The 22,706-nt window shown below is 38.8% G+C and overlaps 2 protein-coding genes and 1 long non-coding RNA gene across 4 annotated transcripts; 2 read left to right on the top strand and 1 right to left on the bottom strand.

The window, feature by feature from the left end:
- Positions 1-164: 164 nt before the first annotated feature.
- Positions 165-4,333, top strand: LOC136443172 (tubulin polyglutamylase complex subunit 1-like). 2 transcript variants are annotated; one of them, XM_066440312.1, is made up of 9 exons: positions 165-283; positions 661-751; positions 1,266-1,402; positions 1,665-1,728; positions 2,010-2,125; positions 2,526-2,661; positions 2,876-2,933; positions 3,279-3,359; positions 3,632-4,333. In XM_066440312.1, the coding sequence occupies exons 1-9, from the start codon at positions 217-219 to the stop codon at positions 3,647-3,649; spliced, it is 768 nt and encodes a 255-aa protein (XP_066296409.1). In that variant the 5' UTR covers positions 165-216; the 3' UTR covers positions 3,650-4,333. The 2 variants fall into 2 exon arrangements, with proteins under 2 accessions (XP_066296409.1, XP_066296416.1); XM_066440319.1 differs by lacking the exon at positions 3,279-3,359.
- Positions 4,334-5,235: 902 nt separating this feature from the next.
- Positions 5,236-17,259, top strand: LOC136443186 (ubiquitin-conjugating enzyme E2 G1-like). The gene is made up of 6 exons (XM_066440329.1): positions 5,236-5,405; positions 5,742-5,844; positions 13,065-13,162; positions 13,744-13,922; positions 14,780-14,890; positions 15,329-17,259. The coding sequence occupies exons 1-5, from the start codon at positions 5,360-5,362 to the stop codon at positions 14,858-14,860; spliced, it is 507 nt and encodes a 168-aa protein (XP_066296426.1). The 5' UTR covers positions 5,236-5,359; the 3' UTR covers positions 14,861-14,890; positions 15,329-17,259.
- Positions 17,260-17,350: 91 nt separating this feature from the next.
- Positions 17,351-22,706, bottom strand: LOC136443197 (uncharacterized). The gene is made up of 4 exons (XR_010757090.1): positions 22,541-22,706; positions 19,523-19,595; positions 18,984-19,019; positions 17,351-18,231 (listed from the first exon to the last, which is right to left on the bottom strand). It is a non-coding gene; the product is annotated as an uncharacterized lncRNA (long non-coding RNA).

Here is a 22,706-nt window from a genome sequence, read left to right on the forward strand (position 1 = left end):
GATTATTCCAATACAGAATAGGTTTATTGTTTATTTATAAATAATGCACAAAAGATAATTTCAGTTACGTAGTTTCTCTTTTTTTATGTGAAATAGTATATATTCTGTTTCTTAGATATCATACGGTAATGTGCTTTAGATATGTAAGAGTCAAGTACATGATCTGGTCTCATGTGTTTGACCGACGCCCCCTTCACCTAATGGTACTGGCCCAAGATGGCGGAGAAAAGGAAGCCTGCCTCGGCTGAAGAGAAGATGCCTGAGTCAAACCGCGATTTTCTCGGTATGTGGGACAGTTTAGTAGAGATGACACGTAGGATAGGACTCCTGGTATCACACAGTTAGTGTTGCTGTGTCAAAATATCCAGTATGTTGTTTTAACAGTGCGTTGTTCCGAACAGAAGTTGGGGTTTTGTAGTTTGGGGAGGGGTGTAAACATCGATCCAACCGGTTTGTTATGAATCAAGGAGGTGAAAAAGTCCCTTTTTAATCTCCTTGTTATGATTTAAGATAAAATAACGTTACACTGAAGAAATCAAATAGTCTGTGCCAATCTTTGTACATATTTTATGGTACACGTGATTTTAGTTAAAGGTTTGGATGAATATCCGATATCAAAGAGTTCAATCAACCAGTTTTTTATTGATTTACTTTTTGCAGAAAAGTCAGCGGTTCGAGGCCTAATGAGAGGTGCTATATCCAAGCTGATAGAAAACCGACCAGAGGACCCAATAGCATTCCTGGCAGAGTAGTAAGTACCTTCACTCTCAGAAATGGTTGACTGTTCCCAATACGATATCTGTCTTAGGTGTATTTTGATTATTCAATTCACTCACTCACTCACTCACTCACTCACTCACTCACTCACTCACTCACTCACTCACTCACTATCCGGTTTAACGTCTTCTTTTCCCCATCATATGTCATGATATTAAGGTACTGAGATGATTGATAGTAATAACTAGTCACTACTTTTGCTTCACATTGTATATTGGTTTGTGATGTTAGTATGCATGATATTCAGAACTACTAGCCATACACGTGATTTGTTTATGCATTTTTCCTTGGTATCTTTAGCAATCAACAAATACATGTACCTTGTATAGTAGCCTCAAAGATATAAACAAAATGTAGTGTCCTTTCAAGATGAACCACAAGCCATTTCCATTGTGTTTTATGGTAAAAGGTTGGCATCATTTATACATTTGAGTGTTTTACCTTCTTTTCTTTTCATTTTATTTTGATTCTATTTTCTCATCCCCCAGTTTTGACTCAGCAGACAACAAGCCAGGCAGTAACAAAGTGGCCAAGGCACACCAGGAGCTGCTACTCACCCACCACAGTCGGCCCGCCTTTGAGTCCAACATGCTGCTGGCCTACCAGATACTCAGTGCACCCAAAAGTCAGTCATGTCTGAAACATAGCTTAGTACCACACAAAAACCTCACCATTCCACCTCTCATCTTATATATACATGTACATGTCTATCAAAATAACATCAATGCCATTCAAAGATCAGCAGTACATTTTGGTGTTAGATCAAGCTTCAAATGTTTTTGTAGAATCAATCTTGAAACGAATTAGATCAGATGAATATAGAAATGTTGACTCTACTACTAAGATAAGAGTGGAGTCATTGATTTTTGTGTCATTTCCATTCTCAGATGCAAAAGGCAAAGCTGGTCTGAAGGGGGATCTGTTTACAGAGCTGCTTACAAAGATACTCAGGTAGGTTTTCTCACCATTCATCTCTTCTTCATGACATGATGTTTGTTTGTTGATAGTTTGCTGCTCTTTCATGTGCAAGCACTAGGGGGCAGCTGTGCATGCCGATAGTATATCCTCAGAACCTTGATTGTAAGATACATGTATATTGTAGCCCTGTGTACAATTGACAATAAACAGAGTAACAACAAAGATTCATGAATACCTTTGATTGTAACAGATTTGATATCAATCTTGACAATATGTATAATTTCTTTAAGTTCGTCCATGGTTTGTTCTTACAGGGAGGTGCCCAGTGAGGTCTCAGATGTGCTGTTGAAGAAGCTTCTCTGCTACGAGAATGAGGTCATCCCATATGACATCTTCCACTCTGGGGTTATGACCTGCTTCATTTTTTTAGGTGTGCAAGAGTGTCAATGTTTGTGTGGATTTTATCAAGTAGAAATACACTTACTTCTGCTAATTACTTTACATTGGTGTAACTTTGCTGTGGTTTGATTTTACAGTAGAAGGGGATAGGAGATTTTTGCGATGTTTTAGATTCAAGGTTGATACAGTTCTGTAGTACAGTAGTCACACAAGGGAGACATATCGCAGTGTCATGCAGTCCGGGTGGAGAGGTGACACCATGAAGACCAAAAAAATGAAACCACAGCAAAAATGTCCAGATTTACAGTACCACAAAATTTTACCTGATAAATTTCTACAATCGATATGAAAGCTCATTCTACATATCGATCTTTAAACAATCTGAATGGTGTATTGCACTTGGTTTAACGTTTTTCTGTTTTTCCTTTCAGACTACTATGCCGAGGCCGAGGGGTTGTTTACTGTTCTGGACACTTCGGGCAAAAAGGAAGTTGACAAGGAGCTGTGTGATGTAGCATTAAACCAGCTGAGTGCTGCCATGACTGTCACTAAGGATGACCCTAAAAGGTATACATGAGAATATAATACACAATGTAGTTAACATAAGAAAGAGACAGTTATTTCTCAGCTTTATTTAAGACTATCCACTGTTGCCTTTATTTCATGCTGGTGTGATATACTATGGCAGTATGGTTACTTGATATTTCCATTTATTGAGACAGATCATTGTATTTAGCAATGGACTGTTTATAAGTCAGATGTTATCTCTGTTGCTTTTCAGTATTCTAGAGGGGGCTTCAAAACTACGACCTGATGCTCTGGCTATTGCCCTCGATAATGTGAGTGTTATCAGCTTATTGTTTAGAGATGTATGTGTCACATGTACTAACCTGCCTATCTCAATAAGAGTTGTGCATGATACAAATGCTGGGTCATATTTATCAACAGCTGTAAGCGACTGGAATTGTAATCACTTGGGAGATAATCTTGACAGCTTCACTGCACAGGAAGTACACTATGAGATTATTCCAAACCTTTGCAAAAATGGACTTTGTAATATATGTATAAAAATAGCTTTGAATTGTATGTGTACACACACTAGATCATGTTCCTACTTTTCAAAAAGTTCAAAGTCAAAACCTTTCAATGTTGTTTACTAACCCTTACATTTTTGTTTTTTTTAGGCTTTTGACAGTGTGGTTTATGATGAAACCATGGCAAAGGATGAGTTTGTCATGACTGCTGTAGTGATGTTCATTGCCAAGGTAGTATCTCTGCTTGTCTATAGTTTAGTTAAGTTGCTTCCCAGACTGTTTTTGCTTCTCTGCTATTCTTTGTACCAGAATGTAAAGTGAGCTATGTAGTTGAAATGCTGGTGGTTAAACACATTTAGCCAAGGTGTCGGAGATAATTTATAGAGAGAGCTTACTTGAATACCCCTGCTTGAATACATACTGAAAATGAAGTACATGTACATGTCATTTAATGATTCATTTTGCTGGAGACTCTGTCATTTACAATTCTTTTTATTTCACAGGTGAAGCCAATGAGATAGTTTGATTTGACACATCATTGCATCGGGGATCATTGGCTGCCTGTGTCTGCAAAACTAGAATGGGTGTTGTTATGCTGAATCACCTCTAGATTGTTCAAGACAGCCATTATGATGTCTGCATGCCATACTTCTATAATGTGTAACAAATCTACCTTACCTTTAAGAACCCAAATCTCTTAAGTTCACAGCAGGCACCATCTCTTAAGATTTGAGACGGCACCATGTTATTATGAAATAGAAAATGTAACAGTTAACATTTAAGGCGTCTACAGGTCCATCTGCAAAAGAATCATACTTTGATTTTATAAATCAAAGGGACTATGTACTCTAGTCTAGTACCCCCTGTAAACTTTTCCCTGCTTTAGGCAACAGTTTTGTTTCTTACCGACTCAACAGTAGTAGAAGTCATACTTGCACAATGGTAAATCTATTACCTACATATGTGAATGTATTGTTTCTGCAGTGCAGTTTGTTTGTTTTATGGTCAATGTCATATAGTGTACATTTGGTGCAGTCATACATATCAGATAAAATAGATACAACGATTGATTAAATTATAATTTTGAATTTAAAATTGTAAATTATATGTTGGTTGTGAGAAGTTGTTGCTGGAATGTTAGTTTGTACATTTTGCTGTGTCATGACTCATGAGGTCTATTAAACACTATTTTTGTATGAATATGACAGAGCAAGGAGTTTGAGTTTATGATTATTTCTTTGTGACAAAAGATTGTACAGTATAGGATTTATCAATGCATTAATATGGCATGCGACTAATCTCCAAGCAGATTTCTATGGGGCCAAATCGTATCAAGCCGGCCAGAATCTACAGCCGCCCCCAGGACAATCAAAAGACAATGGGAAAACAACTACACATTTCATTATCATACTACATTTGTTCACTGTATTTTAACCCAGACCCATGCATTTTAAAAATCAATGAAGACTGAATGCTTTCATATGTTCAAGAATCACTATATATAATACACTTAATCACTTTGGTCAAGTTCCAGGCAAAGTTTCAAACTTGAAACTTGAAAGCATCCTCCACGTCACCTTATCCTCCAAGTGACATATATTTTGCTAGTCACTGTAGCAATGTAGTTGGGCCACACTTGACTTAGTTTTATCAAGGACATTAATATATATGATAGGTCTATAATGTCCTTGGTTTTATGATGAATGACTGGACCACCCAAAACTGATGGGAGCATGGAAAAAAAATAGATGGGATATAAAGAGAGACAACATTTTTATTTGTAAGTAACTATGAAGGTTGAAAATAATAATTGAAAACGTATTAAACTGTTGTATACATGCATGCAAGGAGGTTTTATCAGATGAAACCTTGATGCATGCTTCCAAGGAGGTAAGCATTTTACATTATCTTCTTAAAGAATTATGATGATGAAAGAAGAAATAGAGGGCCTTATTTTTTCTTTGCCCATATTTTGTTCGCATTTTTCATCAGTTTTGGGGTGTCCAGAAAAAAGTGTGGCCTTCAAGTAATAACAGTGATGTCCCCACGAAGATAGTGGACGAGTCCATTCGCAGTGCCTGGTGGGTAGAATTGGGCCAGTGTTCTTGAGTGCGCATGCGCAGATAGTGGTGTAGGAGTCCGAGCAGCTGAAGTGTTGGGAGAAGAGAGTTTCTCAGTGTCTTTGCAGTTTTCTTTTGTATTTTGACGTCTCTACGCTATAGTTTCCGTCCATGTCAGAGGCACAGGCCGCTCTTTTGCTTAGGAAACAGCTTGGAGGTACTTATAACAGCGATGTTCTATCCGTTCTCGAAAAAAACTTTGGCAAAAGTGAGCTCGACGTTGCGTGTGTGTAAGCATATCCGGGTGGGAATTCCACTTCTTGTGTTGACGTCTGACCGAAATCAGCCAAATTTTCTCAGATTTCAGCAAAATCTTCAACATTGTTAGCTAGAATATGAACTGGTACATTGATGTGTGTGAAATTTGACCAAGAATCGGGGTGGAGGAGGGGTATGGGGATGGGAAAAGTGAGTGGAATGTTTTCAGGGACAATGCGTGGTGTGGTGCACTTGCCGATGACAAATGTCTGTGTTTCCTGTCCCCTTCCCACAGACCTGAGCAAAAGTCCGGTCGAGGGGTTCTCCGCCGGGCTCATAGACGACTGCGATGTTTTCAAGTGGGAAGTCCTTATTATAGGGCCGGCAGACACGTTCTTGTGAGTGCAGATTTTATCTTACTTGTGTGTGTGTGTGAATGTGGCAGGCTACTGCGCAATGTTTTTATTTGGAAGTGCCTGAGACTGGTGGCCTGCTGCCCAGTTGATATACATTTGTGCCCATTTTTGGCACGTAACACCACAAAAACACGACCTATGCACTATTATGCAAAATTAACCACCGTTAGGATACGATGATATGTAGATTTTAGGCATAAAAATGGCCACATATTCCATAGGTGGTATATACACCTTTGTTATACCTGAATACAGGTGACTCAGGTGCGCTACCAATTATGTAGGTGTGGTGCAAATGTTGGGTGGTTGAATTACTTGTTGTTTATATAGCTTTGTTCATACCCGTTAATTTTGAATTGTTCCATCACAATAAAATAAAACTGTACAGTAAACAGCATTATTGCATAATTAATTAATTTCTGCCAGCTGATATTTAAGGTGTAATCACACTGTATTATTTAGTTAATATTGCTATAATAGACATATTATCTACACCCTATTATGTACAGTAAGTTATAACTTATACGTTAACAATAATACATGTGCTATTTTTTAACACCCTCTGTTTATATATATGAGTACTGATAAACTTTGACTTTGATAGAATGTTTGTTGTTAGTTATGAATTATGCAATGGTTTCTGTAGAGAACAACTGAAACTGTTTTCTTTTGCCTTTGTCAATCTGCAAGACTTAAATGCCAGAATTCATTCATGAGAGAGTTAATAATTTTTCATAGTGGTTGCATTTCTCTTTTTTTGCTGTGCATTTTGAAATAAATGTTCTCTGAATTCATAGCTTATCATTGGAATATTTCTATATTAGCATTCTGAAAAAAATCATGTTAACAGTGGTCTTTGTTATTGAGTGCTTAGAATGGGTCTATGCATGCAAGGATTTTTTTCTTCATTTTGACCAATGAAGATCAGAAGCAAGCCTCTGGCAAAACATTGTGTTAGACTTTGATGCCACCAGAAGTTGTGTCTCACCAGGAGACACATACATGCACATGAAGGGGTACAGGCACTGCATATAGATCATAGGGCACAGTCCTGTCCTTTGGGCCCCGTTATGAATTTCCCCTGGGAAAATACCATGATGCAAGTAATTATGATCAGTCTCATGATGGATGACTTCATTATCCAAGTCTGGTAACCTTGGTCCGTTCATTGCCAGACAAAGTATAATTGTGAAAGAACACCTGTTTTTTTGTGTTTTTTCTGTGCTTTTTGTATCATACCACAAGAGAAGAAATTGTCATGCTGATTGCAGAAGTATTAAGCCATTTAATGTCAGTTATATATTTACTGTGTGGAAAAGTGATTTGGCCATGTTCACAATGTATCTTCACAGTGCTTGCTGGTATTTTGCCAGAAACGCATTAACTAGTCAATACTGGTAACATAAAGCTATGAATCATACCTTATACATGTAGGTAAGATCAAGAATCTACTCAGCATGCACCTTGAAGTAAATGTGTTATGATTGCTGAAAGCTACTTATAGATATGTTTAGTACTGCTGTGATCGTTTCCTGGTAATTGTGTGTCGTAAATGTTGTGATGTCCTCAAATGAACTTGACTGCAAGCATGACAAGTTTGCTGTCATGTACTGGAGACGAGCGATATATTACTATGGTAAAATGTCTGCCATTAATTGCACGGGTGTCAGACAAGCTGGCTTTGTGTCAAGTTCATTATAAAAGGAATAGTCAATTTGGATTTGTTTTTTATCATCAAAGTTTGCTGCCCATAGAAATTGAGCCTGTTTGCTAGCTAACTTGTGCTATCGTATAGGTTACAGCATTTGATATTGTCACCACTATATTTCAAAATGTATATGTAGATATTGAACTCCCGACCTGTTGTCCTGACTACTGGACTACATATGCTACTCTTCTGTGCCTTCACATTGCGTACTGGTTAGGACTATAATTGTTTAAGTACGTAGTTTTGCTGCAAGTATACTTAATGTATGATCAGTCCTCAGAGAATTGTAGGGATTGTATGAAGAGGAATTTTTTTATTGCCGGTAGCTTCAGTCATCAATGCTATGGTCATTGATGATAAGGGCCCTTGATCATGACCTATTGGTTAAGTATATTCAACCTTAGCCCATGTCTCTGTAGTATAACCTCTAAGTTCACCTTGGTGGGTTTGCAAAGTACTTGTAATTCCAGGAAACAGCATGATGCATATGTAGTTTTAGAAGGCTTCTTGGAAGAAAGAAGGTAGTGGAAAAGTAGACCTTGATTATGATAAATGAACCACAAAAGAACTGAAGCTATCAGAATCCACTCAACTTAAAACAGCACCTTGTGTACAGGAATAGCATGTGAAATCTTTGTAATGTCAATTACTGTCACTGATGAACTTTCAGTCAAACATAAGCTTGGAAGATTTGAGTTTAGAAAAGGCTAATTCAAATTTCTAGTGTTTGAACCAAAGAGATTTACCCACAAAGGAGCAAAAAAAATCCATACTATTGTCAGCCATATAAATAGTATGACAACATTCATATCGATTTAGTGCAAGTGCAATGTTGTTGTTTTCCTCAACATAGACCAGTTACTGTAGCATATTATTTGTTTGAAATAAGTCAAGGACCTGTGAGTATTACTAGTATACACATTAATGTTACCAGATATTGTCACAATGCACCCGTCTTTGAAATATAGAACAATGTGCATGTATAGTATACTAAAACCTACAAAATTATATACATTTTGTACATGTAATTTTGATTCTCATAGATGTCATGTCTACATATTTTCTCGTATAGTGTATGGTGTGGATTGATTACTTGACATGATTTACAAATCAGGGCTACAGTAAGATGTTAACTCACTTCCAAGATATAAACCAATTAAGATGCCATTTAACAACAGATAGAATGGGTGGGGTAGTCATTCTGATAGTGACAGTTAATTTGTATGATTTATATATTCCTGAAACTAATGATTAATCATAATGGTGAATTTGAACTGCATTTTACCCTTGTGATAATGGTGTCTGATCATATTGTTCTCAAAATGATGTTCAACCCAGAGACAAAAATGCTATAAGATATGAGAATTCTAGCTTTACATTTACATTTCTGCTTAACCTTTAACACAGTGAAGTAGCCATTTGTCACCTCGTTTTCTATTGGTAACAGAGTTAGGCAGCAGGGAAATGGTTAAAAATACCTCTTTGGTGCCAAAAGGCATCCACAGTTGGAAGAAAGCTATTGGCATGGGAAAACCAGTAAATGCAGTTATTTCTTTCACATAGAAAACATTTATTTCTTTAATTTTTGCATATTGGTACATGTACATATTAGATCTATATCAGAATCATTTCAATTTCCATTCAAGCAAACGTGTGTCTTCATGCAAATGCGACAAGAAAGAAATATATCAAAACAATACGGCAGAGACCTCAGAAGACCTCTACTTGCCAGGAAAAATATCAGCGGGGCCAAAAGACCACACCACTGGGTACATTATACACTGTGGCTTTTATCCTACTGTTCTATCTTAGATCAACCAAGATAACAGGCATCAGAATTATCCCAGATGACATGTCAATCTGAAGTGATGGCATGGGCTGTTAATATTAATATTGATATCAGTATGGCAACATCTAGAGCACTGTGAATTGTAAGTGAACACTGACAACAGCTCTGTGTCAATGTGGGGATCAATACAATATCATGCTGCTTTCATGCCTGTGTGCCTGTAGCAAGGCACGTAGAACAGGCTTTGCCATGATCATTCGTGGTTACTGTTGTGTACCACTGAAAATGCTGACATCATCAATTATTATTATTATTATACCGTACTCTTAAATGACTGACAATACTCCATGCATGATGCATGTATGTATTGAAAATAAGATATTAGTAAACTTGGATAAAGTCTCAGATTTATAGGCCAATTTTGGTACTGGTGACAAAATTTGGTATTTTAAGCTTTAATCATTGGAGGCAATCCAGGCTATGCCATCATAAGCATAAAGCTTATGACTATGGAAGTTGATATTACTTATGTTATGATGAACACTTAAAATGATGGAGGCCTTGCATGAAAGCAATTCTTTTTTTCTGTCAAGTTTGGAAAAAATTTGGAATCAAGATTATAATATGCATCAAATTTCCTGCTAAATCTGCAATTCCTTTGCTATGCCCTCCCTATTTCATTGATGATTTATTGGTATAGCCCCAGTGTGAATGGAGTGTCCTTGATCATAATTATGGTGGGACTCTTGGGGAGGGGGATGTGTTTGTGGCCCAGGGCCAGTACACTAGGTCTCAGATACGTTTGTACTTACTTGGAATAGATGGAAAATGCATGTTCCTTGGAAGTAACACACTGTTCTCTATTTACAGCACCAACTTAGGCTTGACAAAAGTGAATAAACTGGAGTAACCGTTTGTTTTGAATCATTTTCTTGTGCTTGGTTTGGCGGCGTTTCCTTTGTTTACCAGTGCATGTCCTTGGATAGATTGGATGGAAGCCATCCTACCATATTATTATGTCAGCGATGGTATATTTCTGTTATTCATAGAAGCTGAGCCTATAAAGAAAAGTTCAAAAGAGGAAAAAAAACACTTGTTTTTCTTGATATTGATAATCCAGAATGTTGATTAAAGGTTTTTTTTAAAAATAGCGTCCTCCATTTTTGTCCCAGTAGGTTGTATATTACATCACAGCTGGTCCCAGCTGATACAACAATATCTGGTTCATATATCATTTATCATACCCCTCAGGCCTTTTGGCCTGTTGAAAGGACTGTAACATGAATGGGAGCTGTGAAAAGTGTTTCTCTATGATAATAAATATAGAGTTGCTGTGTGATAATCAATCTAAGAGTTGATTCTTTAGTTTTTATCTGTTGACTAGGTGTAATCTCTTCCCAATACATTGTATATTGATAATATTGATATTGATAATCAATTGGTACTGAAAAACTATCTCAGCAGTGAATAAGGCTTTACTCTATATGATTACCAGGTATAAAGTATCCAATTATCCAAGGTTGTGTTCAAATTGGATATAAAGTTTTGATATAGGTAATGCTTATATTTCTTTCCCTTTTGTGGACAAGATTTGCAAATGTATCATGTTTGGGTTCTTTCGATTCTAAAATATGTTGAAATTCATCACGAGTCGGACCAAAAGATTGCATTATACATACAATTTTTTATGTACAATTTATGTGTACATGTAATATGGAATGGTCTAGTCTAGTATGATTTTCCTAAGTCTGTTGTTTGACTCCAGTTGATTTGGTAGACTCCGAGTGTCAAGTCCTAGTTGTACCAATCAGTATTTCCATTTAGCCGACATGTAGCAATCATGTTTAACCACCAGGACAGGGACCTCATTACTCACTGTGGTCACTAAGGAGCATGGATATGGAATAACTGGACTGTCATGATGAAACTTAGTCACTGGTTAGGTTGGGTACAGGTGAAGTTTTGTAGTGTTTCTGCATACAGTGTGGTATATTCATCATCATGATGGTATATCATCATAATTGTATTTGAACTCTATTTCTAATTTCTGTTTAATTGAATCCTTGATTAAACTACTGTTAATCATGGTGGTTTTATATTTACAGTAACCTTTCCATCACGAATCAACTGTACTACAGAATGGTCTCCATTGCGAACTTAAAACACGGCAAAAACTTCAAATTCCTTACCCCTTCTACCGCAAGATTATGTCCCTGCGAAATAAATGAATTCACAAACACATCGCAGTATGGTCTCATTTCCATATAGCATGTGGTGTTAAGTGCAAGAGCAGTGAACTATCAATCTTAAGATTATGACATACTTGTTGAACTAGAGAATCTGCCCCCCCCCCACTTGAACCAGACTTGAGAATGAACAACAAACCACTTAGTCCTTGCTGTTGTGACTCACAGTGGCAAGTAGTCTGTGTCTCCTTCCGTCCTGAAGGACTTGTTTCTTCCTGTTCACAGTGACAGGTTATGTCTACATTTGTACCATTGTGTCCTCCCATGATGTTGTCATCCTGTGTGTAGCAAGATATCATTTATTCATGGCAGCTAGATATGATCATTTGTCAGACTTATCACAGACAAGACACACAAACATTGATGAAAAAGAATATGTCAGGGACTAAAGGAGATACGCCAAAAATAATTACTGGATAAAATTTTGAAACAGTCAGACATTTCAGACAGCATTCGCTGTCATTCTTAACCAAAAATAATTGCTCAAGCAACTGGATAAAATTTTGAAACAGTGAGACATTTCAGACAGCATTCGCTGTCATTCGTCTGACTGTTTCAAAATTTTTATCCAGTTGCTTGGGTAATTATTTTTGGTGTATCGTATTCCCTGGATGTCTAACCTTCATCAACGTACTAAAGGACATTGTTTTCTTGTTTATTATGACTCTTGGTATAGCGTGTATATTTTTTCCAAAATGTATTGATTTAAAATCAAAAGTCAGCATTATCTGCTTTATCATCTTTTTTTACAATGTTGCTCATGCATAAGTGTAAATCAGTTTTCTGCAAGCCCCTTTTGTACCCTCTTTTGATACTAAGTCCTTTGGTACGACCTGAAGTTGGAGCGACCATGGGGTGATCCATGCCAATGGCTTTTCCTTGTAAGGATTAGTTTTGATTTATGGTAAACTTTGAGTCAGTCAGAGTCTAATTAATGACTTGGACTCTAGGCCCTCCTTTAGAAGTTTCTCAATAGTAAAGGTTGTACATTAATCATAGAGGCTATCTGACATAATAGTTAACTGTCAGTGCCAAACTGACTCAAAGTATTAGAATCTTGACACTCAGGTGGAAACTATCTATCCATTAGCAAATTGGATGGGGAACAGTAAAGATTAGGTTACGGCTTTCTTTGTGTTCTTTATTTATGAGATTGTCAGTGTTGATTGATTGTCACAAGTAGTAAGGAAATAGATACTTTAAGATAATGGTTTCATTTTATCAAAATTTGGTGAGCTTGCATCTTTTTGCATTTCTAGTGCTGTAGTGTAGTACATCCTTAAGTACCTTTTAAGAGAATTTTGTGTGACTGAAATCTGCTGATGTTTTTTTTATTGAAGTGGAAATGAGATTGGGGCTGTTTGCATATTTCAATTTATATGATGTAACTTTAAAGTTTCACTTTCAGCATGTTTTATCACCCAACAATTAAATTTTCCATCTCCTTTTTGTTTTCCAGTGAGGGTGGCTTCTTCAAGGCCCACCTGTACTTCCCCAAGGAGTACCCCCAGAAACCACCCAAGATGAAATTCATCTCAGAGATCTGGCATCCAAATGGTCTGTAGTCTTCTCATGAGTCATGTTCTCATTCAGCTCATTCCTAATATTTAGCCTATATATACACAGCTTTTTGATGTATGTAAACAAGTATATATATTTTCAAAACACAATCTGTAATTTACAATTGAAGAAAATTTTATAAAAGATTACGTATGTATTGAACAACAATGAGGTCTCTTGCTGCTTATGGATTGTCTGACATGACATTGTTTTATACATTTGGATGTGGTCGTTATTGTAATAAACAGACTGCAGTACTTCCTGCTAAAGCCAGGTGGCACTACTGGGTGGTGTCCATGAACAAGTTCATGTTTTGTTAATCTATATGAGTCCCCATAGATGGATCTTACTTAGTCCTTAGATCCTCCTGTAACTTTGTTGCATAGGTCGACTTGGCAAACTGTTTTCCTCTAGGGGTTGTGGTTTTGTGTTGCCACTGCCATTTCCTCCAGTGAACTTGATATAAATGGAGGGAATCACCCTGTATTTCCACACAAACGTTGACGTTCTAGTTTTAACGCTGTAACCAATGCTACCATATTCCTGTCATAACTCATGTTACCATATTCCTCTTACAGTTGAAAAGAACGGGGAGGTGTGCATTTCCATCCTGCACGAGCCGGGGGAGGACAAGTACGGTTACGAGAGCGCCAGCGAGCGGTGGCTGCCCATCCACACAGTAGAGTCCATCATCATGAGCGTCATCTCCATGCTCGCAGACCCCAACGACGAGTCACCAGCCAACGTTGATGCTGCTGTGAGTACCTCTGCAAGTTTGTAGTCATCAGTTTGATATGCGGAATACAACACTCTTCTCTTGTGCCCTTAACTTATCACTTGGTAATATTCAATTTAGCATTGTTTTTAAAAAAATCCGAGAATCAACAAATGAAATTGTTGTGGCCTTATGCTGCGTTCTTTAAGGTATTGTTGAAGGGTGGCTGAGGAATTTTGGGATGTTTTTGAAAAAACCCTTTCTTAAGCTTTCTAAACCTTCCTCAACCTTAATCTTTTTTCAGGTAGTACCTTATAGCAAAGTGATAATCTATGCAAATTAGTATGATGTCATGATTACGTCATCAAGATTTATAAGGCCACGCCCCTTTTTTAGAAGAAACGCTCTCCTTGGCTTGTGCTTGGATGTTCATCAATATAACTTTGCAGGAATGTACATGATAGTAATACTTAAAGAATGACGCGTGTCTATGCGAATATTTTGAAATATCGATTTTTGGCGAATTTTTTTTGTTTGATAACAAGAAATAAAGCTTAAGAAAGGGTTTTTTCAAAAACATCCCAAAATTCCTCAGCCACCCTTCAACAATACCTTAAGTGTAACTGTGTATATCGCAAATGGACTTTCTATCCAATCACTTATTACAATGACTGGACCTGTATATGGAGAACTAAAAAAAATACAGTCAACCATTTCCTTTACCAGGCAGCCTCACTGCACAATTTGGTTTGATAAACTATTTGTTTTGTAAGTTTAGAACAAATGTATAGATAGCTGATAGTATATGTTTCGGGTGTGCATGTACTTACTTAATTTGTACAACATTAACCTTCAATGATTAGCCCTATTTTTATTGTGTTTTTGATTGCCCTCCACAGAAAGACTGGCGGGAAGACTACAATGGAGAATTCAAGAAGAAGGTCAGGCGCTGTGTGAGGAAAAGTCAAGAGAGTGTTTAGGTCGATCTCCATCTTTTTAACATTGTGAAGGTAAGGACACAACAAACTGTTCAATACTCAGATTTCTGTTTGCTTTAAGAATCCCACATCTTGGAGGTAAAGAAAGATACTTAAATTGTCGTCTAGTTAGCATAACGAACGGTCCTAGACACACACTAGGGGGGGCAAGCGGCACTTATTCGTAACACACCGGTGCAGCCAGCTCACTCTTGGCTAGAGCCTTCTTGTTGGTGGCCACAAAAACATCTTTGATGGGGGAAAAAGCATGATAATATGTACCAATGAAGCAAGGGCGTAGAAACGGAGGAATTTTGTCATTTTTGGACATCTCTGGTTTTGGAAGAAGTGTGTACATTTTCCTTAGGAGAAGTAGTAAGATTCGTTGGATACTACATGCATGCTGTTAGAATGTTGTCAGTGTGATTTTCCAGTGCTGAATATTGTCGTCCTGTTCTCTCTCCGTGTTAGGTAATGCAGGGGGACTGTTGCAGCTCTGATGAAGGCATGGCTTCCGGCTCTTACACCAACATGTACCTGTATATCGTCTGGACAACTCTAGCTGTACTGCCATCCCATGCAGCTCAACAGCTAGCACCATCATATAAACCTACAAACGGAACTTCCGCAAAAATGTAGCTCTGGCATTATCACCAGGAGTACAATATACGCCTGCATGGGATGGCAGTATAATGTTAGGTATGGAGTATGTTTTAGTCTGTGAATCAAATAATAATTATCAACCATCGACGCATCCTTCCTTCTTCTGATCTCAGGGAAATCTCTCTCAGCATTCGGGGGAAGATGTCTGGTCTGTACGTGGTGTACCTTCTACTTGTAGTGTTGGAAAAATAATGATTAAAAAAAAAACATGTTAGTTTAGCTGGAATCACCCTGGAATGCAGAGGGGATGTTCGTTGAGGTCTGGCACTTTCAGGCTTGTGTAACTATACTGATACTTACATTGCTGGGAATTTACAGCACTGTGAACTAGAATTCAATGCTGTTAGTTGGACACATTGGGTAAAATCTATATAAAGTTGATGTTCTCTGCAGAAAAGTTGGCAGTCTGTACCCTGCTTTTAAGGAAACCTAAACAGCCATCCGGGTCATAGTATCCAGGAAAATAAAAGATATGATCAAACTGTCATATTCTGTGCAGAAAGCATCTAATTTTGATTTGAGTACAGTGTAACTCTTGAATTGTACGAGAAGCAGTGAATTCTCTGTCACACGTTACAAATTCTAAAGCAGATGGTACAGATACTTACCTGGGTCTTTGAGGAGATAGACTTTGCTGTGGCTGTGCATGATTTAAACAGTTACAATAGCCTGGCACGCTTCTGCCACTTGGAAAAGGGGAAAGTAAAGTCCTAAAACCGCAGGAAGGGAAGGTTGGACTGTTTTAAAGACCACGTTAGATGTAGACCTGTATGAAAACCCTGGTGAGATACCCATCTCCACCAGGAACCCTGGTGAGATACCCATCCCACCAGGAACTGGTCTGTACGATCAACTATACAGCAACTCTGATACTAACTGTTCGTCGTACTTGTAAACAAAGTGCTCGATTTATACGACCTATGTATGTACATAATGCGACATCGCAGAGTGTCTTCATTTACCTTCTCTTTCTTTCCCTCTCTGTCAGGTAACTTTTACATTTCTTTGGTTTTTTTTGCACCTCTTCACTTTTGCTTTCTGCAAGCTGCCTACTTTGTTGCACTGATAGGAAAATGGTTCTCAAACATAAACGGTTGCAAGCAGAGAGAGTTTTCATGACACACAACTATGCAACTATCCAACAACAGTATGGTACACCAACACTCTTCTGCGAGGAAATGTCTCAAAAAAAGAACAGTTCTCATTGACATTGCTGAGGCATTTGAGCTATGAGGAGGAGAATGGCAGCAAGTATACAACATCACAGCCGAGAGTTTTTCATCTTTTCTTTTTGCAGTCTACTTTGCCAGCTTGCACCATATCTTGCTGTATAAAGTGCACTTGATCAAGTTTGATTCCTGTTTTGCTCTTTTCTTGCTTTATAATCAAAACTGAGCTCATTTGATATGCACCATGTATTATTATATGACTATAGATGTTTCCTGCAAGTGGTAAACAGTGTTAGCTAGCTTTGTAGTTTCTAGCATCCACTCCAGATCAACTTAAACTGCGCTTCCAACCCGAGGAATGATCTTAGCTATAGTGCATATTCTAGGGGTGACTTGGTTACCACTTGCAGAAAACGTTGGCAGCGTCTGTGTAGCTGTGTTAGTGGATCTAGTGTTAGTACTTCCAGCAGAATAGATGTTACACTACAAACTGTGTTCACTAGATGATAAAATTGGGTGTGTTATGATGCATCTTAAAAAAAAAAGTCAAATCAACCTTGTTACAACCAAGTTTTTTTGTTGTCGTTATTTCTGATGAAGCATTCCTTAAACTATATGTTTATAAATAGATTATAGTGCATACAAAGAAGCCACTAGGTGATCCTAAGGAAGGAGTTTTTATTTCCAAAAGACACAAAAACATCACACCATGGTGTCCCCCAGCGTGACAAAGCCACTCAAACATCTTTTTCTTGGTATATGAACATCTTATGCAATATCCAAATCAGAACAGTTAAAGTTAAGATTATTTGGTACATGGTACTTTTTTCCAAGTCGTAAGACTTATCTCTCAGGCACAGGTGAAATCCATACATGTAGAACGTTTGAGAGTATGTTTTATGATTATCAGTGAGCAATTTCTGAAGATAAAGCAGCACTGGCATAAGATATTTCACTTTTTACAAAATCAAGTCGAAGCTGCATTGCGACTGAATGTTGTGTAGTTGATAAATTTTCCCTTAACCGAAAAGTGCTTTTTTGAGGTATTCTAATGCTTCGTCCATGAATATATACGAAAAATGTCAGTAACATGAAGGTGATTTTAACCAATCTTCTGGCAGTTTTTTAGTTTAAAGCACGTCAACAACAAAAATCAGCTCCTTTCTACACTATTTTCATGTTTACAAAAAAGTAGCAAAAGAAGAGCTTTTCATGCCAAGAGAAGTGTTTCCTATGGCTTTCATATGCTCCTATTTTCTGTTAAACACACACAAACGACTGTACTGAAGTAGTGAAGATTGTCAACACCGTTCTCATCCACACATGGCGTTATGTCAAACTTGCTGTACTACAGATATTAGCGGGAGCTCCAGGCACCAAACGAACATCTTTCCACTGCAGGCGGACTGCAGCTACACAATATGTCCGCTAGGCGGCGCTGTTGTCGTGGCAGCTCTCACCAGCCAAGGGCCTCGCGAGCGGCGTTGAAGAGGAGGGCCCCCATCAGCAGAGTGGTCGCACCCACAGCGGTTTCTGCACCACCTGTGTAGAAAGATAGACATTAGCTGTGTTTTGTTGCGCGGTAAACAACGCAAACGTGCAGATAAACATTGAGTGGTGTGCTCCTTTTCCGTTTTGCCAGGACAACCCCCATGGCCCCAGCCGAGTTGTACGTGTCCTACTCTCCAAGCCTAGAGAGTACTGTCGTCCCAAACGCCTCTTCAGTCTAGACTTAAGGTTACGTCATGACAAAGCCAGGACAGTTTTTGTGCCACCTGGGACGCTGAATACGGTCCATTACTCCGTTAAGTGCTCGGTTGATGGAGTCTCTTGAACTGGCAGCTCAAAAAGTCGTCTGTATAGGTCAGACGGATAGCGTGTTGTGATTGTCACCAATATCAGGCCGCCGGGAGTACAAACAGTGCCATTAGAAACTGACGGATCAAAATATTTTTTAAAGCGCTAGAGCGCACAGTATGTTCAATGTTTGTTTTTGATCAGGTTGAAGAATCACACAAAAGTTCAAGGTATTTCTTTTTGTCTCACGTCGACGTCCCATTCACCCGTTCGCTTCCTTCTGCTCTTTTATTCCGCCTTTGTTCACTCCCCCCTTCCTTCGTTATATATCTCTTAACTTTATCATCTCAAACGCTGAACCGACGTGCACATTTCGAACTCTACCACGGCGGGTTTGCTGTCTCAAAGATTATTGCTGTCTTTTCCCTTCTCCTCTCCCAATAAGTTCGACAGTCCAGACATATTTCAATAAAGAAAGACAAAACCAGCACACTTACTTGGCGTGGTGGTTGATTGGGTCGTCGCCGCTGCCGCTAAAAAGACAAAAGCAATATCTTAGAAACTTTATCTATCTACAGTTGCTATCTTAGTTGCTGACCATTTTTGTGTGTGTATGCTACATCACATTAAAGCACTCAAAATCACATCAATGCGGCTTTTCACGCATTTACTACACAAACGCCACAAGCTCTTGAGAAAGTGTTTCTTGTTGCTTTAAACCATAAGATGTACTTAAACATCCTTGTGGTCGCCATAGACACGACAAAACACGATGTCATATTGAGTCACATAAAGATTGGCTTCTAATGCCTCTTAAGGATGCTTAAGATTCAAGGTGTACACAGTAGAAAGCGTATGTTACAATGTGAAATGAGTTTTCGATCACGACTGGTATCTACACTGAAACATCGATCCCTTATCACAATGGAAAATTGTTTCTTTATTAACTCTTAATTTCGATACAAGACGATCTCGTTATAAAATCATACAATGGTATGCGCGACAAAGGATCGTCTACTACGCAGAGCTAACATACCGGTCGTGTTCTGCGCATGTGCAGTCCAGGCCATCAGGATTACAACAGCTAGACCCAAAATCACCACGGCAACCTGAAGGAAAACAAAATACTTCCATAAGTGACGTATGACATGAATAGGTTGTAATTGATAACCACCCTGTCCTATTAATAGATAAATTGGTTGATCGCCTTATTGTTTCCGTTGTTACAGATCGGGCCATTGATTTCCGAGTTCAACTTGACTTTGTGATATTCTAATTTCACCAAGTGTGTAACCCAATGCCCAAAGTGGGACAGTTCAGCCCTTCGTATTTCCGTTGCCCGGACAATACGCGATACTTGAGTTGTTACAAGCGTTCAGACCGTTGTTCGTTTGAATGGCCACGTTGTAGTAACAAGATGGTGAACAATGTTGCACAAGCCCCATTAGGAATCCGGCCGGACAATGCGACGTATTGAAGTGTTTTCTAGTCCTTCTATTTAGTAACTAACAACGCAAATACAGTTGATCAACGACGTATTCAGGCCGGATGAAGAGGGTGTGAGAGGGGGAGCGTGGTCCGCTGGACAGGTGATAGAGAGGGGGAGAAGTGCGCAGCTGCCAACACATCACACTGACGGGTCCTTCTGGCGGAACGTTTTGAGACACAATGTCATCCCTAACGTACGGATACAAATCAACAAACTGATCTGTCCTATACATTGATGCATTTGTGACGACTTTTTTTTTAATCTTAAGAAATGTAACCGCCATGCTTATCAAAACCTGTTTTTAAGAAAATGTACGGAAGAAATCACACCATTCTCTACCTGTCATATTTATTCATCTTTACTTTTTAATTTTAAGAAATGTAACCGCCATGCTTATCAAATGTAGTATTGAGGAAAGCTTACGGAAAAAATACACCTTTTTCTGCCTTTCATATTTCTTCATCATCCTTTTTTTAACGCAAAATAATGCACATGCATAAAGAGCTGGAACTACTGACACCTGTTCTCCTTTTAGCTTCGGCAGTGTACAGAATAAATCGGTGAAACATTGTAGTTCTCCAAGCGAAGCTTTCAGTGCGAACTGGGTCGTAAGTATTGACAGAGTGCCTCACGCGACAGACTAATCACGACATGCATTGTCTGAACCATATCGCTCGCTTCGACGTTTCTAAGCAACACTCGTATGATGTGTCGTCGGGCCAAAGATATGCTGTACACTAGAAGCAGCTTGGGTATAGTCATAGGGCGTTTACCCCTCGGTAATTCACGTGTTAAAATCTTCTCTGAGAGTCTTTTCCTCACGTTTGCTTTCAGCTTTCTAGTGTAAACTGCCAAGATTACGATCTCACGGGTGCGTGTCCAAAAAATGGTACACCATAGACGTATGTACGAGACGCCGCCCTAAAGTATGCTGCAAATATTAGGTGGGAGCAAAAATCTTATTGTAGACCCTCTGAAATCCAGCAACTAGTTTTTAGCTCCTGAATATTGATAGGTTGAGCTTGCGTGCGCTCCGCACGTGCAGATCTTGTGACTTTGTGAGACAAAAATAGGTCGTGTAGGCTGGACAATCATGCAAACAGAACGGCCCAGACTGAGGGCGTAAACCAGATCTAGACTCACGACTTGTTCCATGCTGACGTCGCTTGAAAGAATCATAAATTTCTTATTTCTGAAGTTGAACAGAAATATAAGGAACTACAGAAAAAAGGAACTACGGAAGTTCAAATATCCAAACAGAGCAAGGGTTGTCTTACAGAAAAGCCCTCCATATAGATATAGTGAACACTTGAGATGCTATTGTTGAGACTGTGCACATACTGTACCTGGCACGGCCACAGAAGGAGGTTATAAAGCTGATAAATGATGGCCATAACCCGCCGCACAAAATGCCTCCTACACCGTTGCGCATGCCTTTTACTAAGTATCACCAATGGTGGCCTCTCGTTACATTCCTTGAACAGGGACAGTTTTTTTCAGTACGCTTTCCACGGTTTTCCTTTAAAGTACCTTTCACAAATAAGCAGACATATCTTATGGCAAGGATGACTAATCCTCCATTTTTATCAAAAATAGAAACACTTTCATTAATATTCAAGAGGGCCTGACAGCGAGCACTTCAGAAATTATTTGCGAGCCTAAGCCAGCAAGTGGCTGTAGTGAAATATTCTTCCGCGCAGTAACTCCATATTGCAAACAACGATAGGATTATGTTCAATTTATTGTTATTTTATCGCGACATCTAATCTTCTGATCAATCACAAATATGGAATCAGCGCAATGCAATACGTCAGGTGAAGACGTCGTGGTCAAATTGATGATGAAAATTACAATATGACGCATGAAAGATGATACCTGTCTGACACTGGTAAGCGACGGGGAAAGTGCCAAATTTGCGAAATCATCCTTTTAAAAATCTAACAATGCACGAGGAAATAAAGCGCATTTTCACTGTATCGGAGCTAGTTGTTCAGGTTGGGATACGCGAATGTAGTACCATTTTTTCACGTGGACTTTTTTCTAGCGCTCTGTATGTGTGTCTGCTCCGCGCACAAATACGAACTTTGAATCGCACGTACTAGATCGATAAATCCTATATCACTTGGATCAACAAGTGGTTCTCTGTAGGGGATGTTTTCTACGAAGTGAGTTCCGCTCTCAGACGTATTTCCGCCTCCCGCGCAGAAAAAAAATGCTGAACCATTGTTATGTAAGACAGCAGTCTGCCGTGGCGGCTTCAAAAATATGCATGTACAAATTAAATTTATGGAGACCGCCGAAAAAAATGCAACGAATTCGATGAAGATTAGCAAATTTGAGGGAGCAAGGCGTGTATACAATGATGTTTTCGTTCTATTGCATGGCTAGAAGTAAATGTATTTCCTGGAGCTACAAAAATAAAGGTTATCGTTTCTCTGTCGTCGACAGCTACTATACGATACGCGACGTCAATTCGAGTACACACGCACGGCGACTAGGAGAAAGTCGTACGTGCCGCGTCTCAGATTGACAGACATTAATGTATTTACCAGAGAGAAGTCTTACCTTCATTTTGAAGCGTGTGTTCCTGTTCTGTGTCTGTAGAAGAGAATGAAAATGAGAACCACCCCGGGTCTTGTGTGTCGTTCGTCGCTGCTGTCACTCCACCACGGTAGACCTGAAATGTGCTCCCAGCCGCGCGTTTGCTCAACCGCCAGAAACACGTCACCTG

This window comes from Branchiostoma lanceolatum, chromosome 1, assembly GCF_035083965.1.
Source record: "Branchiostoma lanceolatum isolate klBraLanc5 chromosome 1, klBraLanc5.hap2, whole genome shotgun sequence".
Taxonomy (NCBI): Eukaryota; Metazoa; Chordata; class Leptocardii; order Amphioxiformes; family Branchiostomatidae; genus Branchiostoma; species Branchiostoma lanceolatum.